At 41.2% G+C, this 16,082-nt stretch overlaps 1 protein-coding gene across 8 annotated transcripts in view; it reads right to left on the bottom strand.

The window, feature by feature from the left end:
- Positions 1 to 1,818: 1,818 nt before the first annotated feature.
- The window catches only part of KCND3 (potassium voltage-gated channel subfamily D member 3), a 270,240-nt gene continuing 255,976 nt past the window's right edge, over positions 1,819 to 16,082 (bottom strand). For all 8 annotated transcript variants that reach the window (XM_083508873.1, XM_083508875.1, XM_083508880.1 and 5 more), the window contains 2 exons: positions 13,237 to 13,484; positions 1,819 to 9,466 (listed from right to left, as the gene is read on the bottom strand). In XM_083508873.1, coding sequence (XP_083364999.1) covers positions 9,265 to 9,466; positions 13,237 to 13,484 — 450 coding nt within the window. In that variant the 3' untranslated portion in view covers positions 1,819 to 9,264. The remainder of the gene's footprint in view (positions 9,467 to 13,236; positions 13,485 to 16,082) is intronic.

Below are 16,082 nucleotides of genomic sequence, written 5' to 3'. Positions count from 1 at the left end.
CACACAACAACTATAGTTTTTAATATAAAAGCATGCTTTTTATCCTACTGGATCTGCGTCTCACAATGGAAACAGAAAAATAGGTGCCACCTAGTGGAATATATGACTTACAACATGCAGAAGGAATGCTATACTAATGCTGTTGCTGAATTATGAAAATTCCTTGGAAGCTGTTGACTCTTCATTCATTCAGCAGCAATACTGGGATTATCCACTTTTCAGCTGTGTCCATATTGGACCTCTTCCACTTCTCCAAAGTATCACAATTGGGTCATAGCCTCCATTCAGGTTTTCCTCTTGTTACTTAAATGTATGTTCTTCGCTGACCAGTTATTAATGGTTCAAACTTCTGTAAGCTTTTTGATACTTTGCTTCTTGTTACTTGTATTCCACGTGGGATGTTTTGAGTTGTGAGAATATTAAATGAGTCAGAGCCAGGTGTACTTCAGTATATTGTAATGGAGTCAAATAGCTTTCAATAGATGTTTTCAGCTTTCAGTTCTGGGACAGTTTTGAAGATGCATTTTATATTTAGTTGTAAACTATAATGTTTGTAGCACATGACACGTACTTTAATTGCAGCCTATGACATATAGGGGAGAATTACATATTTTTAAACAGCCTAAGTGTTAAAAGTTTTCTAGGTGTTGTATAAAGATTAAGAAAACAGCACAGTTCCTGCCTACAGGCTTGCACTGTTCCCCAAATCCATGGTTGGGTGTTGCACAGGAAAAACTTTGGAATAGTTTTTTGATAACTTTGCAGTCATCTGAAGGTATCCACACAACTAGCAACACATTTTACTGTATTTTATAGCATATATGAATGAAGTACTTCAGCCCAAGAGTGGGGAACCTCTTGCCCATGGGTCTAATTAGGCCAACCTGCCTAATTCTCATGCCCACCTGCCCTATACCTGATGTCATAAGATGCCAGCTGTGTAGCAGGTAAAACCTGGCTCAGTGAAAAACCTGCAAAGCCTTATTCAAAGAACTGTACAAACTAATGCCTTTAAAGGGTTTATGAGGAACCTGCCTGCAGAAGAGGTCAGTTGATGCCCTTGTGGTATTGTGATTGACAGGTGCTTGGCTCTGCCCACCTGTCAGACTTCGCCCACAAAGGGTTGGGGGTAGATAACAGTCTAGCCCACTGGACTAAAAATATTCCCCACCCTTGCTGTAGCCTGGGGATATGTATAAGTTCTATAACTGAAGTGATTGCAGCCCTAGTACAGGCTGATCAAGCTCCCTAGTGCGTATTTTTAAATAGCAGAAGTACTAGAGGAAGAAAAAAAGGCTATATCAGCAATGAGTCTTTCAACCTCCCTAATTCTGTACTATGGTGGTCCTGTGAATGTAAGTATAGATGCTATTGATACATGCTCCCAAAAAGAGTGCATGGGCCTGTTCCCTAGCAAGGGTGGGGAGCAGGAGGAAGTTGTTCTCTGGACACCTAAGAAGTTGATTGTCCTGAATCTACTGCCTAAGAAAAGTGTATAGTTTGATGGAATTCATTGTCCCAAGATGTCTTTAGGAGGAGATTAGAAAAATGGCGGAGGATAGGCTTATCATTGGCAATTAGCTATGGTGACTAATTAGAGAACATTAAGCACTATACTTCTGAATACCAGTTGTTGGGAAGGACGGAAGGGCAGCCGTTGGAGAGGCTATTGTTTTTTGGCCCTGCTTGTGGACTTCTGGGGCTATTCTGTCTGGGCATTACAAGAAATGGCGCTAGACTTAGTGGATTTACTGTTAAAGCCATCAGCTGCTTTAAATCTCATTAGTGATCCCAGTTAAAAGAAATCTACAGCAAGAGTTCAGTGCTTTGTGGCACATATTCCATTTAATCCAGATTGGATACATCAGGTACAGCAGTGGCACAAGACGCAGTACTGTAAATGATATACAAGTTTCAACATATGCACTACAGTTTCAAAAGAAGACAACAGGAAACTTAGGATTCTTTAGAAAGTTTTTCTGAAACGAATCTACCTGCAGTTTTGTACAGTACAATTTTGTCTCAGTTGGTCGTGATGATTTGTAAGCAAAGCCCATTTAGAGTATGAAAATAGAAAATAATGCAATTGAGAGAGAATTCTGGTAACAACATAAAACCTCTAGCGCAAACACCATTGCATTGGAATGTCTCACTGATTTATCAAAAATATACCATCACACATGTTCTGTAATATATTTCATTGGTCCATGGAGCCAGCTGCAACTCCAGTCATGGTAACAACAGAGAACTGAGAAAAGGATATACTACGGATCTTAATCTCTCAGCTGCATGGCTGTTTGACCTGCCGTGGCAAGCATTAGTCTGCAAAGGAAAAGAAAGCAATACACACATATGCGCACATACGCACAAAATTATGAAACCTTTGACTGAAAGCAAGACTAGAGGATTATTTGTCATTTGGTCCCATGACTGATGACTACAATAATTAGACAAGAAAAACAAAAGAACTGTCGTGCTGTGTTAGGTCAACAGTAAATCTAGCCCCGTGGTTCCTGAAATTCCAATCGACAATGGACTTCTCCATCTTTGCGTCCAATTCACTCAATCTGGACTTGGAGATGAAGACACCTTGACCTGCATGTCCCCTTTTTTCTCATAGCATCTCTGACATGAGGAACCATCCACAAAAGATATCTTTCTTCTTTTGATGATTCCCCTTATAGCCTAAAGGAAGTGCAGATCTTACTCTGGTTATTTGATATTTGTCGTAGCTGAAGGCTTCAGAGTGTAACATCACAGAGTAATGACAGTCCCTCTGTTCCTCATTGTTTGATTTAAACAGCGTGCCCACCTTAAGAGTTAAAAAAATGCTGATCATCTTGATTAACGGCCATTGGTATATTTCCAACAATTTGTCTCCCTTAAAAACTAACTTCTCCAATCAGTAATTGCTCTAAATAATGAGACATCTTATTTGGCATCCCCCCTCCAGAAAACATTTTGTATACTTTAATATTAAAGAGTTTTAATTGAGTTAAGCAAATGATCATAAATTTAGCACTGAACTAGAGAGGAAGTTATTTTTAAAACTACCTGAATCTTATTGGTAGATATACTGAGACGTTAAAAAGTCAGAGTGGCTTGTTCCAGGAGACACAGTGAGTCATGAACAGAAGTTCTGATCAACAGTTTTACGGCACAATCCTAAGCATGTTTAATCAGAAGTCCTACTCAGTTCAGTGGGACTTACTCCTACCTAAAGTGTATAGAGGATAGTAGCCCTAATCACTGAACTAATCTAGAGGGAGTACCTCACTGGAGGTGACATTTGTCTATGGCCATTGCTATTGAAAACCTGAGTTACAAGGAGACAGTTCACTTTCCTATGACTGACTAGTTTTTGAGAGGGAAGAGAACAATAAGTTGATTATCTACTGATTTAAAAAGAACTCATTTTCCTGGGTAATACAAACCAACCGAAGATCTGTATACAATTACATCAATTGCAAAAAAAGGACACCTTTCTGTAGAAAAAATTTGTACATCTAAGAAACACTCTTCAAAATATTAAAATAAAAAATCCTCTTATTGCTTTTCTCTTTTTGGTGATTCCATCTCCCTCTTCTTTGTTTAATGGTTTTTAATTCAGAAATGGAAAAATTCAGTGGAAATATTAAAACACAAGACGGAATTTTTATTTTGTGTTGATGGAAAAGATGAGTTCAGTTGGATTTGCTCTACTGTTTTCGATCTGCTGTAGAGTTGGTTAGAATTTAGAAAGCGAGAGAAACTATCAGATTTGGGGCTCAGAGACCTGAGTCAGATTAACATTTTGTCTATTTAATTATTTCTCAATACATAGCAAAACAGTTGCAAATATTGTAAAAAGACCCATAATCCCCTACTTGAAAATGTAAGACTAAAGTCACATTCCCTAGGTTCTAAGATACTAAGCAGGGCAATGATATTTCAGGGGGAGAGTGTTCAGGTAGTCACATTTGAAATCCAAAGTTAAGTACTTTTGCTTTCAATAGGTATGGTAAGCATACTGCATTTTTAAATTTATCTATTGAAGTCAATGGGACTTAAAAGTACTTGGATTGTGCCCATTGTTTCTGATCCATCAGCCCCAATATACCCATTAATGTCCGCATATTCAGGAACATCCCTTTTCTAAAATCAGGGGAATGCCATACACTTTCAAAATTCTCATGCACACTGGTCTCTTGGCTGAAGTGATGAGAAGTTGTGGATCATACTGACTGACAGCAGTGAGATTATGTGTTTCAGGAATAGTGAATGGTCAGCATTTAGTTTGCTGTGATATGCTGGTACGATAAGATGCCATATATGCAGGGAAATATTTTTGTCCAATTCTGCTTATGAAAAGTAATAGTCATATGAAATGTGATGCCAACTGCCAAGTGGTGGGAATAAATGAATGTTTCAGAGTCAGTTTGGGATGGAAAATGCACTAGATCACTGGTTTTCTAAGACGAGAGGGAAAACACATAGCTGGATACGTCTAGTAGGGGCAAAATGGTGGGTAGCACAGAAACCACATCTTACTTCACAACCAACAGGTTTGGAACTATTGCTGCTTTTTCTCACCCAATTGTGGGACTCCAGGAGCTGGAGTTATTAGACAGTATCCACTATTCTTCCCTTGCATATATGGAAGGGGCATTGCACTCATGCACCTTTCCATAGGAGTAATTCTCCTGTGCCCTTCACAGAGCAAAGACATTATTTACCTCCCACTATTATTAAAATAACAGGCTGCACATCCTACAGCTACACTGCTAAAATCCAATAGAAGTCAATGTGATTTCAGCAGACTAATGGTATGCGGGTATGGAGGGGGGTTGATGATGCAGACTGTTAGTACTTCTGTATGTCTTTGGCAGGAGGTATATTGCCTGGGACTTTCAAGTACCGTACTCCCTCAAGTGCACCACACACATGCCAAAGTCATGCTATAGATGGGCAAAAAGAAGTAACATTCCATCATCCCAAGAGACTAGACCAATTTTCCAAGCGACCATTGAACCCACATTTACATTTGTGGGTTTGATGCAGACAAATTCATTTTGGAGGCTTGTAAGAAAAACCAAATTATGAGAACATCAGAATATTGAAATAAAGATCCTGATCCACCAAACACCAATTTTCCAGTTTGCAAATTTGAATATTCTGGGGTTCTGATTTGCTGGAGCCATACAACGAAACCAAGAAACATTGAATTCTTGAAGTAAAGGCACACTCTTCTAGAATGGTCAGTTATAAAGAACTGCATGAAAAGCTCCACTTGCCAAAATGCCTTCTCCTACAGAATAGGAAAGGTACAGGGCCCCCATCTCATCTGGCGACTAATAGTAATGATTCAGTATCATGGAATGCTACCTGCTGTGATTTCTCCTACTGGTCATGGATTGCAATGGTTAATGGCATCATAGTGCCTGTTGCTATGTTCCTATATGCTTTGCTCAGCCCTCGCACCCTTACTGCAGACGCACATTTGCCTACTGCCTCCCTGCAATGCAGCTGAACAAAGATACTTTTGCCATGGTGCAGGGAGGCAGAAGAGCCAGAGGCGGTCCTTTTCTATATCATCCTGTGGGCCACGCATGATAAGAACCACAACTCTGCATTGGAGATGGGAGTAGACGTTTTTTATAGAAGGACTGGTTAGTATTGGACTGTGGCTTAAGGAAGCCAGGCTCTTCTCCCCATATAAACTCTCATTTTATACCAATTACATAATCTGTGATCTCGCGACGAAAAGGGTTTGTTTCTGCTCGAGCTGTGACATATTCTGCATGTGCAAGGACACCCTGCATTTTAGCCTCCCTTTGCACAGATGTAAAAAGTCAATGCAATATGGTGAGGGTAGTGAAGGATCAAGCTTCAAATTGACTAGGCAAGAGGTATAATGAGATGTGATGAAGTTAAACGAAGCAAAGGAAAGTTTAAATTGGGCATCACAGAGACTCTTATGGGTCAGTTCTCGTAGACTGTGCACCAGTTTCACAAGGGAAATGGCAAAAGTTTGCTTTCACTGGAGTGAATTAAACAGGATCACCCATGAGATAATGGAATGATTGGACTTGAGGACAATGTAGTACTTAATTTCTGAAATCAGAGGTACCAGAGCTGAAGTTTATTTGTTCGCCACTGGCCCACAAACCTTTCCCCTAATCCTAGATGTGTGGGACTGGGGATAGGGGAGAGATATTACTCTGCAGACACTCAAAAGGCACATCCTTTTCTTGTTCCAAGGCTAAACTGTGGTATTGAAAAAGGGTTCTTGGACAAACATTAGGGGGTAAATTAAGGCCTGTCTCATATTACTAGAACAGTGGCTTTTAAAAACTGTGTCCTTGGAACCTTCAGTTCCTCAGAAGCTTATTGAGAATGTCTTGATGAGAAGACTGTTTTATGATGATAATAAATAAGATGAAAGATGAAAATATATTTTTTAATAATTCCAGTGGCACATCAACTAAATATAAGCTTTCAATGTATGAGCTTTCGTGTGTAATACACACTTCGTCAGATACTCTGAAGCAGAGGTTGCTTCAACCTTATAACTGTTGATGAATGTTATAATAGTTGGTCCCACAGGGAAGTTGATCTTTAAGGTGCCACTGGAATTATTAAAAAAAGATTTTTTTCATCTTTCATCTTGTTATTTATTATGACTATGACAGATCAACACGGCTATCCACCTGAATCTGTTTCATGATGGACAAGTTCACATGTCCACCATTGCCATTTTTTCCTTACAACACAGTGACACAGTTGAATATTTTAAGGTGGACGTTCAGTATGTGCAGGACAATGTAGACCTAACTGGCTTGGTTGTTACCTAGCATCACCTGTTGTCTTCTAGGATTCAGCTTGCAAGGGATTCTGTGGCCAATGCACCAAAATTCCTTGTTTGAAATCTGAAGATGGAAGGGGTTTTGGAATAAACAAAAACATAGCACTATAAGGTATCTGAGAAAAAAAGAAATAAACTAAGAAACAAGTTTGTTGTTAGTAGGTGATCATACGTTACATTAAGTTTTAATTTTATTTGGCTGAAAGGTACATTTCATTAGAACTAGCTGTTTTTATTCCTTTTTGTGGCTTCCAAGCACTATTTGCTCAATGCTTTTAATTTAGATGCCGAAAAGCAAATCAGAATAGAAGTCTGAAAGTAAAGACGATTCCCTCCCTCCCCCCCCCCATTGGAGCTGCTTATTATATTTTTTTCTGAGCATGATGTTGGGTTTGCAAAACCTCCATGTTTTCACAGCAACACAATTTCAGGATCAAAAACATTCTGGGCCACATTTTGTGATGGTTTGCCAAAAATGAAAGCTGCAAAGCTGCAAAAGACATTATGGGATACACAACCTAAAATACATTTGGAAAAAAATGAAAGGTTAAATGAGTCCGAAAAGGTTAATAAATCGTGTAAAATTTGTGACGAAAGAACACAATCCACAGAGCTCTGTATTATTGTAAGCCTTGTTGACATGGATAGAAGTCCCACAGGTTTGCACCCAGGGGAGGTACATTATGAGAACATCGGTATAAAACCTTATAGCTGGTTATGACTCACAGTCCTACGCTTTCTAAACAGTATAACAATATTTTAACAATTGGTGAACTATTTTTGAAACATATTTAACCATCTATTAACAGTGTTTTATAAATTGCTTAGAAATGGTACTCTAATATAAAGTAGATCCCAACAATCTAGAAGCGATCCTCCTCTTTGGCAGGAAATGATGCTTTAACAAGGGAAAGTCAAATATTGTTAAATTGCTTTATCCATCAAACTGATGCAACCCAGAGACTGTCACTAAGAGCCACAGGACTGTATTACAAAATGAAACACACTATCAGTCCATGCAAAACAGTTGGCTCCTGAAGTAATCCTACCAAGGACAGTTTCCACTGACTATCTGGCTACTATATACAATGGGAGACACTTCCAATACTATTAAATAAACACATATAAAACAGAAAAAAGAAAGAAAGCATGGGCATAGATTACAGAGTATTTCTGAACATCTGGCGCAGTTGCTTTGACTGATTTTGCCCTCTTTGAAACTCGTGTGTACAAGATTAAAAAATAAAATCCCCCCTAGGCTTACTTCTTTAGACTTTTTAAAAAATACAGAACTGGTTATTCTAGTCACACTCTTTACAAGCCAGTGATAACAAAATAATTTTTTTAAAAGCAGAAAATTGTGGTGGACTACAAATGCCTGTCTTCTCCCCAACAAATATCCCCCCCCAGCACATACAATAATTAGCAGACAAATACACTGTTTGCAACTGCAATTTGTGTTGAATTAAAAGGCAATTACAGAAAAAAACAAAACCCTGTCTTAAGAAAGAATGCCATCCACAATGAGAGTTTTCTTGGTGCTTGTGTGTGTGTGACTGCATGCAGGTCTCTATTTTTGCTACTGCGCACTAAAGGCTGAAGCCTGCAAAGACACACTCATGCAAGAAAAGGGTACACAGTGAGTAGAACCCCTGGCTCTACAGGCACTACTTAAAGCTTGTCGTGGACCATGCAGATGGTACGTCTTTGCAGGGTTGAGCCCAGAAACCGGAAAGTGTGCTCAGATCTTTTGTAGTCGGAGTGTGCCAAGTTTCACAAATCCTCTTGCTTGCTCTCACCCACACACACACTCACAAAAGAATGAAAATCAAATTCTCGTGACAAGGTGGCTTTTTTTTTTGCCTAAAACCTTCAGCTATAAAAGAAAGCAAATGTGTACTTTTGGTTGATTAAAAGATCCTGCTGCATGAAGGAAATAATAATAATAATAATCACAAAATCCGTTTTTTTTTCTAATCACCTTTTTCAGTCATATCCTCATGAATAAATATTATCCATTAAAAACCATTGAAAAGGTGCTGAGATACACAGTGTTATAATTCTGCTTCTTTATTGACTTTCTCGTAGCTATGACAGGACGTCTCTTCCACTTTCTGGAAACTCTTCTATGCCCCACATCCGGGAACATTTCTTCTTGTTGACAGACAAAAGAGAGCTCCTTCCAACCAGCCCCTTCTAGCTTCCCAGTTCTTCTGAGCTCACTCTGCAGCATGAATGTGAGTTTGAAGGAAGCTGCCTTGCGAGGCTCCCGCAGTTAATTCTTAGATGCCGGTCAGGTTGGTCTAGCTGTCCACCCAGCCACTCATCTAGGCACAATTTGCAGCAAAGGAGGAACATGGAGGTGGGGAAAGGGAGAGAAACGCCGGCCTTCCAATCAGCCTCCTTTGACTGACACAGCCTTACAAAGCCGACACCTTGACAATGTTGCTGCTCATAGCGGTAATGTTCGTTGAGTGGCCAGGGCTGGATGGGGCAGGCCTGCTTTCGCCTTCTGGGGTCAGTGCTGGAGGCGTCGGAATGCTGATGATTGCTGTGGTTATTTGGGAGGCTTTGCAGTTCGGTCTCAGCCCATCGTCTGATTTCATATTTAGGCTGGATCGACTAAAAGACAAAAGACAGCCAGGGGGAGGATTAAAAGGAGCAGAAGCTGCAAGTTGTTTGTCACAAGTGTTGGATATCCTCGCGCAATATTGTCTTTGTCAGAGGTTGTAAAGACTAGGCTAAAACTAGGTGGTGGGCCACAAAGGACTCTATGCAGCTAGGACCTCTTCAAGCCCAGTTGGGGACATGGGAGATTTCTTGATAAATTGGCAGTACTGTAAAGGCATGGATGCATTCAGCAAGACAGGTCTAAATTCCAAAAGCCAGCATTTGGGGCCCTCCTTTCTGTTCTTTGGTTTTAGCCTGGAGGCTGTGGCGCAGCCTGCCCCATCAATGATTCTTGGGACAAGCTGCCCCCAATGAGTTTCTGCTCAAAACCCTCGCCACCCAAAATACCTGGACAGTAAAAATGGGAGACTGCGACCTCCTCCAACCTGTAATTGAGCACTAGCCAAGAAAAACACATATATTGCCCATAGCTGATCTAAAAGCAACCTAAATAGGAAACAACACAGATTCATTCTTCACACTGATTAACGTCAACATGGAATCCTATCTTGTTGGGTCTAGCTGTTGAATATTCTGCCCAATTAATGGTTAATCCTGCTTTTGTTTCTGCAGCATGTCTACCCTTACAGGTCATCCTAGATTACTTGGCTGCCATTCTGTCTCTTTACTCCTTGCCCGGCTCAAATATCACTCTGCAGAAGTCCTAAGGGCTTGGCAGCTAGAAACATTCCTATTAAGAGCTGCACTGGTTGCATCCTATGATTAATTATGGAGTGGAAATGATAGGGTTGCTCTCTAGCCAACTGCCTATCTGGATTTCAATACAAAGACAAAAAACTCTTTCAGTATGAAACCCTGGCTGTAATCTTAGAGTGACTTATAAAGAGGATCTTCTGAAACCTCAGTCATTCTAGGTATATCAGTAGGAACCTTACAATGGTTCAGTGCTCTTGACGGTTGCCAGCTGTACCCACACCCAAAATAAGGCACACATCATTAGGTTGAACTGAGGCTACAGCTTTCTTTATTTTACGGAGGCAATCTTCCCAAAATACGGAACTTTTGGGTGCAGGCAACAAGCTTTTGCCTCCCTCCATTTATGGGGGAGCAAGACCCCATCTCCTTGTCTGCATCTGACTCTTTCTGGTCAGACTTCTAGCTGTGTTGAGGAGGGATATCTACTGCTGCTCCCCTGAGCCCCAAAGTTCTGGCTGCATAATGCAAACAAGCTGCAGAAAAGAAAAGGTGTGATGCCTGGTGCCCCCCCGCCCGGCCTCACCTAGCTACACATCTGGATTAGGCAGATTCATGGGGGAGAGGGCTGTTGAAGGCTGCTAGCCATAAAGGCTGTGCTCTGCCTGCAAAGTTGGAGACAGCAATGCTTCTGGTTTCTGGAAGTCACTCGAGGGCAGAGTGCTCCTGCAGTGACGTAGGAAGGGGCGTGCAGTGGGTGCAGGAGTTATTTTTACTAAAACACATATTTTTGCTATTTTGTCACCCCTCCTCAGTGATGGCACTGGGGGTGGCCAGCACCCACCGCACTCCCCCTTCTTACACCACTGTCTCCCCCATCTCAGTGCCTCTAGGTGCTCTCCAGCGATTGCCCTCTGACCTCTTTCCCCACTCTGATTTGCATGTTGTGGCCAGGAACCTATTACCTAACTTCCCATCACCAGTGAATGCTAACTACCATTGCCCTGATGGAGCAGATAAAAGATAAAGAATAATCCGGAGCCAACCTGGGATAAATTCCTACTCTGCACATTTGCATTCAGCTAATGTTGCGCTGTGTTGAATGTGCAAGGGCAGCTGCCGAGACCAAAGGAGCCTGCTCTTGGAGGGGATGGCTGGAGGCAGGACAGGTTCCTCCCAGAGTCTTCATAAAATAAGGTTATTACTGTCTTTAAAATAATTTTATTATTGTGTTACTAGGTGTGGGCTTTTACAGTGTCAGCTGCCTTGCAGGCCAGTTTCCAGGCAGAAAGGTGAGATAGAAATATTGCAGACAACTCCCGATTTGCTCACCGTGTTATGAACCTAACACCAGCAATTCAGAGTTCTCTCTGTTATAAGATTTCAAAGTAATTTCAAATGTATACTTGCACAATACAAGATAGTCTGTGAGCCAAAAAGATGGCTGCCCCACATCATGACATGGGACAGCCATCTCCTCCTCCTTTCCATACAGATCCTGGAAACATTGCTATGTGATTGCACTTTCAGGGACATTTCTGGTCATGTTCAGAAAAGCGTCTGGCAGGTCACCTCATATTGCAGCAAAAATTCTAAGAATGCTCCCTTGCACAGGTGTAGAAATTGCAATCATTCTCATTTGAATGATGAAAACAGTTTTTTGGATTGAAGTCACGGCTCATTATCCATTTGAAAATCATAAGCATAGTAAAATCTGACTTGAGAACTCATTGATTTTACGTTCTGGTAGCATCACTACTTGTATGTGGTTTTAGGAGGGGCCACAGAATTATTAATTTTATATCCCCCAACAGGGGGATCTGTGTGCTGTGCACGTGTCAGTGTTGGGTTGGGGAGGGTTCAGAAGGCAGAATAAGCTTAGAAAATAGTATGAGCCACATTAAAAAAAGTGCAAAGAATGGTTTGGTATTATCCTATATGTCCTTAGCCTGAAGCAGATACACAAATTAAACATGGGGTGAAAAAATTGACCCACTTACAACACTGCTGCACTTTCTTTTGCCACTTCAATTTTTAAGAATTAAGAAATTTCAGTTATCAGTTATCACCTATTTCCTGCTGAACACAACCATATGATCTAGAATCAAACCAATATATATTTCAGATTATTCCTATATGAACAGTTGCCTAACCCATATACCGTCCTCATTTCATTTAATAGTTGCATAACAGGAAAATATTAGCAGGTATCATTTCCCCACCAGAACAGCATCTCCCTGGCAATAAGATCTGCAGCTGTTCATTTCTGCTTATTATGCAGCAATGGCAAGTGTATGTTAAAATTATCTTTCTCTTCCAGCAGTGTAGGCTTGACTGCTTTCTCCTTAAACACTATACTAGATCTCATTTGCTTTTGACATAAGCTGCCCTGACTGTAGGCTGATTCACACAACAACATGCTGGCCTATGTAAGAGTTTATTTCACAGTGAATTGTTGGTATTTTTAATAGTCTTGCAATGCTTAATATGATTCCAGACGGCAACTCTCCACATCTGACTCACTTTCTGAACGTTTTTCAGGAGGCAGAAAATTGCGATGTTTCGCCATGTTGAATGGGCCTTACGAATGTCCATGGCGGAAATCACCAAAGAAAGGTAGATTCAGATGCCTGGGTGTCACATGCTAGCCACTTAAAAGCTTACTATATGGTGCCTGAAACTGCTTAGGGGAAATGGTTATTTGTAGATTCTTAATCCTAGCATTACCAGCCATCTGCTTCCTAGCAACTGCCATGATACAGTGATGCTGAGAGTAGAGACATCTACCTCCCCACAGGGAGGTGCCAAACACTAATTTTCTGTATCTGTAACCCCCCCACCAGTAGAATGTGAAAATGCACAATGCAAATCCTCATGGACGATATTAAAAATGTCTTCCAATTTGCACTAAATTTTATTTCAGCTCTGCTACGCTGGACTTGTGGCATGGGAAAAGCATCCCGGACGCCAGCTCAACACACTGCCTGAACGAACTTGTCCCTGCTTGGGCTCACAGACATGTCTGCTAAAACCCTCATTCCTAGACCAAGGGGTTCCTGCTACCGTACCTTGTTGTAAGTGAGGGCTGCTCACTGCACTGGATGTGTATGGTGCTGAGCTCTTGCATGCTCCGCAGCCGGGTCGCTGGCACACTGGAATTAGGGAGGTGGGTTGTCTTCTTGCTGCGGCGGGAACAGCAGGAGGTGCTCAGGCCTTGGTGGCTCGAAAGGGAGGGGCTGCGGCTGGACGGGTAATTCTGCATCGAGCTCTCCAGACAGTTCTGCTCAAACATCTGCTCGTCAATGAACTCATGGTTCTGTCAGGGAGAACGTCAGCAAATGTCAGGAACTTCCCAAGATGACTTTAAACAATCGCCGCCACCACCCGGAGGGCGACTAAACTTTCAAACAAGGACCTTTGCATATTCTGTTCGGTCGTGCTTTTGGGAACCATGACATAACTCTCTTTCGAGAAGCTAATAGGCTCTTCAGCTAGTGCTGGTGGCACTTCCTGTTGAAAAGGACACTTCCAGATGGAAACGTGCTCTAGCTGTATCCATCCATATCTACAGCCAACATATTTTTTTTCCTGCTCAGGTTCCTTCTCAGGCATTGACAGGAAGTGCCGCCATTGCAGCTGAAGGTGGAAGACACTTAAGCATTTTAATATAAAGCTTGTACCCAACTAAGTTAGTCCATTAATCTCATTGGGTCTGCTCTGAATAGGACCAGAATTTGGATACAACCCAAAATAATTAAGAGTACTTCATGTGAAAAGTTCCATGATAAATCTTTCCATGATAAATTTGAAGAAAGGTCTCTTACCTTGTTGGACGAGGAATTAGCAAGTTTTTGTGAATATGCATCCAATTACCCAAGATGCATTGCTATTTCCACACACACCCCCCCGCAATTAATCTTGTTTCTGGAGCTGTAGGGTGGAGTTGTGTCTAACTTTTTTCAAGTCTGAGAGAAGAGGAAGCACATATGTGTGGAAAATGTTTGAAGATTACTTGTGGGACTACACTCATTTCCCCAGACCAAAACTCTTGTCACATTTCATTCGCTTCATTTCGTTTCTGTCATTTATGGGTTTGGGAGATAATCTCTGAGTGCCCCCCTTCTACAGAAGGACTTACTCCTCAGAGAATTGTTTATTAAAATGTGAATAAACATAGAATCAGCACTTTTTCGCCTTTATGCACATCTCTAAATTTGATGCAATTTGTCCCAAATAGGGGAGGAGGAATCTCAAGCGAGGATTGCAAAGCACTCAGGTTTAGGTTCTACTAAAAGAAGTTCGCAGATGAAATTAAATATGCTAGAGAGGAATGCTGGCATATGGTGCAATTTTACCATTATAGAAAAGAGACTAGTAAGTGATAAAGGGCAAGACAAAGACTAGCAAGAAGGCCAAGAAGTGGAATACAAACTGGCAAATGTGCATCATATGCCAACCACCTCCTTTGCATGAATTTTTTTTTTTTTGAGCTTGAAGAAAAGGAAACCTATGCAGGTTGTACCCCCAGCAGCAAATTGAAATGAAAAGCAATGCAGCAAGCAGCGCTGATGCAGACATACCCCAGCTTTAGGCTCTGTAGCCAATTAATTTTTACTTAGAGTAGAACCCTTGAAATTGGTGGACCTCAGTCATGTCCATTCATTTCAATAGGTATACTCTGAGCATTATGAACACTGGATACAACCATAGGCATTTAGTGCAGAATTGTCATGCTTCACTCACTCACTTTTTAGGGGAATCCACACAATACCGTTATCCAATTATTCTTATCATAAATTTCCCTGTGGTTCGTCCATCTTTCTCAGACTGAAGAAAGTCCATCTTTATTCAGAACACAACCTCCATGGGCATAGCTGCCTAATGTGCCATATTTTTCAACAGGCGTGGTTTTTACGTAGGCAGCGAGATATCAGGAAAGTGAACTTAATCACAGCTCAGCACTTATAGCATTTGTGATGGGTGCATTTTATGACGCGGGAATAATTTTTGTTTCTGAAACCAATCATTTAAATATCACTAAAACACTTTTCTGACTGTAGTGTGTTTTTTCTTGTTAAAAAACCCCCACCCCATAATGCTATAATGTTGTGGTTACAACCCTTAGTCATGGCAGAGGGTAAAAGCTTTTTTGAAAAAATCATTTTCCTAAAATCTGCATTCTTTTCATAAAGTATTATGGTCCTGCAGCATCGTTATTGTTGGCATCCATCTGTCTTGAGATACAATGAGGTGCACCTCGGGGTGAAGTCAAACTGCTGGAGAATCGCAGCGCCTGCTGTGGCTGCAGAGACCAGTAACTTGCCACTGCTTCCTTCCATGTTGTTCTTGCTGTGTTAGCAGAACCAAAGTCAACTCCTTGAGGCGCAAGCCTGGGCAGTGTGCATGGATATCCAGTGTTGCCCAGAGAAGAAGACCCCCTCCTTGGCCCCTCAGATGTCCAAAGGAAAGCAGAGCAATACATTTGGCACCAGCTAGACTGCAGGAGTTGCTGGAAGGAGGTTACCATATGACAGGGACGTCCAACTCCCAGTAGACTGTGATCTACTCACAGTATAAAAAAAACTGGCAGTGATCTACCCATTGTCATAAAAAGACTGGCAGTGATCTACCCAAAGTTGTGGAGCTTTCTTTTAGGAAGCCAAAGTTGTGGAGCTTTTTCAGTAAGCCAAAGTTGTGTTGCTTTTTTTTGCTTTTTTGTAAGGAGATTGCTGAGAGGCCAGAGATCAACCAGGATCTACCAGGAACACCCCACAATCTACCAGTAGATCACGATCTACCTGTTGGTCATGCCTGTCATATGACATCCGACCATCTTAGGGACTCCACCATTATACAAAATTTTACATCATGGTGGCTATACTGCTATATCTCTCATGAAAAAAAAAACATTGGA

This window comes from Podarcis liolepis (assembly GCF_965112155.1).
Source record: "Podarcis liolepis genome assembly, chromosome: 6".
In the NCBI taxonomy this organism is placed as follows: domain Eukaryota; kingdom Metazoa; phylum Chordata; class Lepidosauria; order Squamata; family Lacertidae; genus Podarcis; species Podarcis liolepis.
The sequence above is the reverse complement of the archived record's forward strand: the minus strand, read 5'-3'. Positions and strand labels throughout refer to the sequence as shown.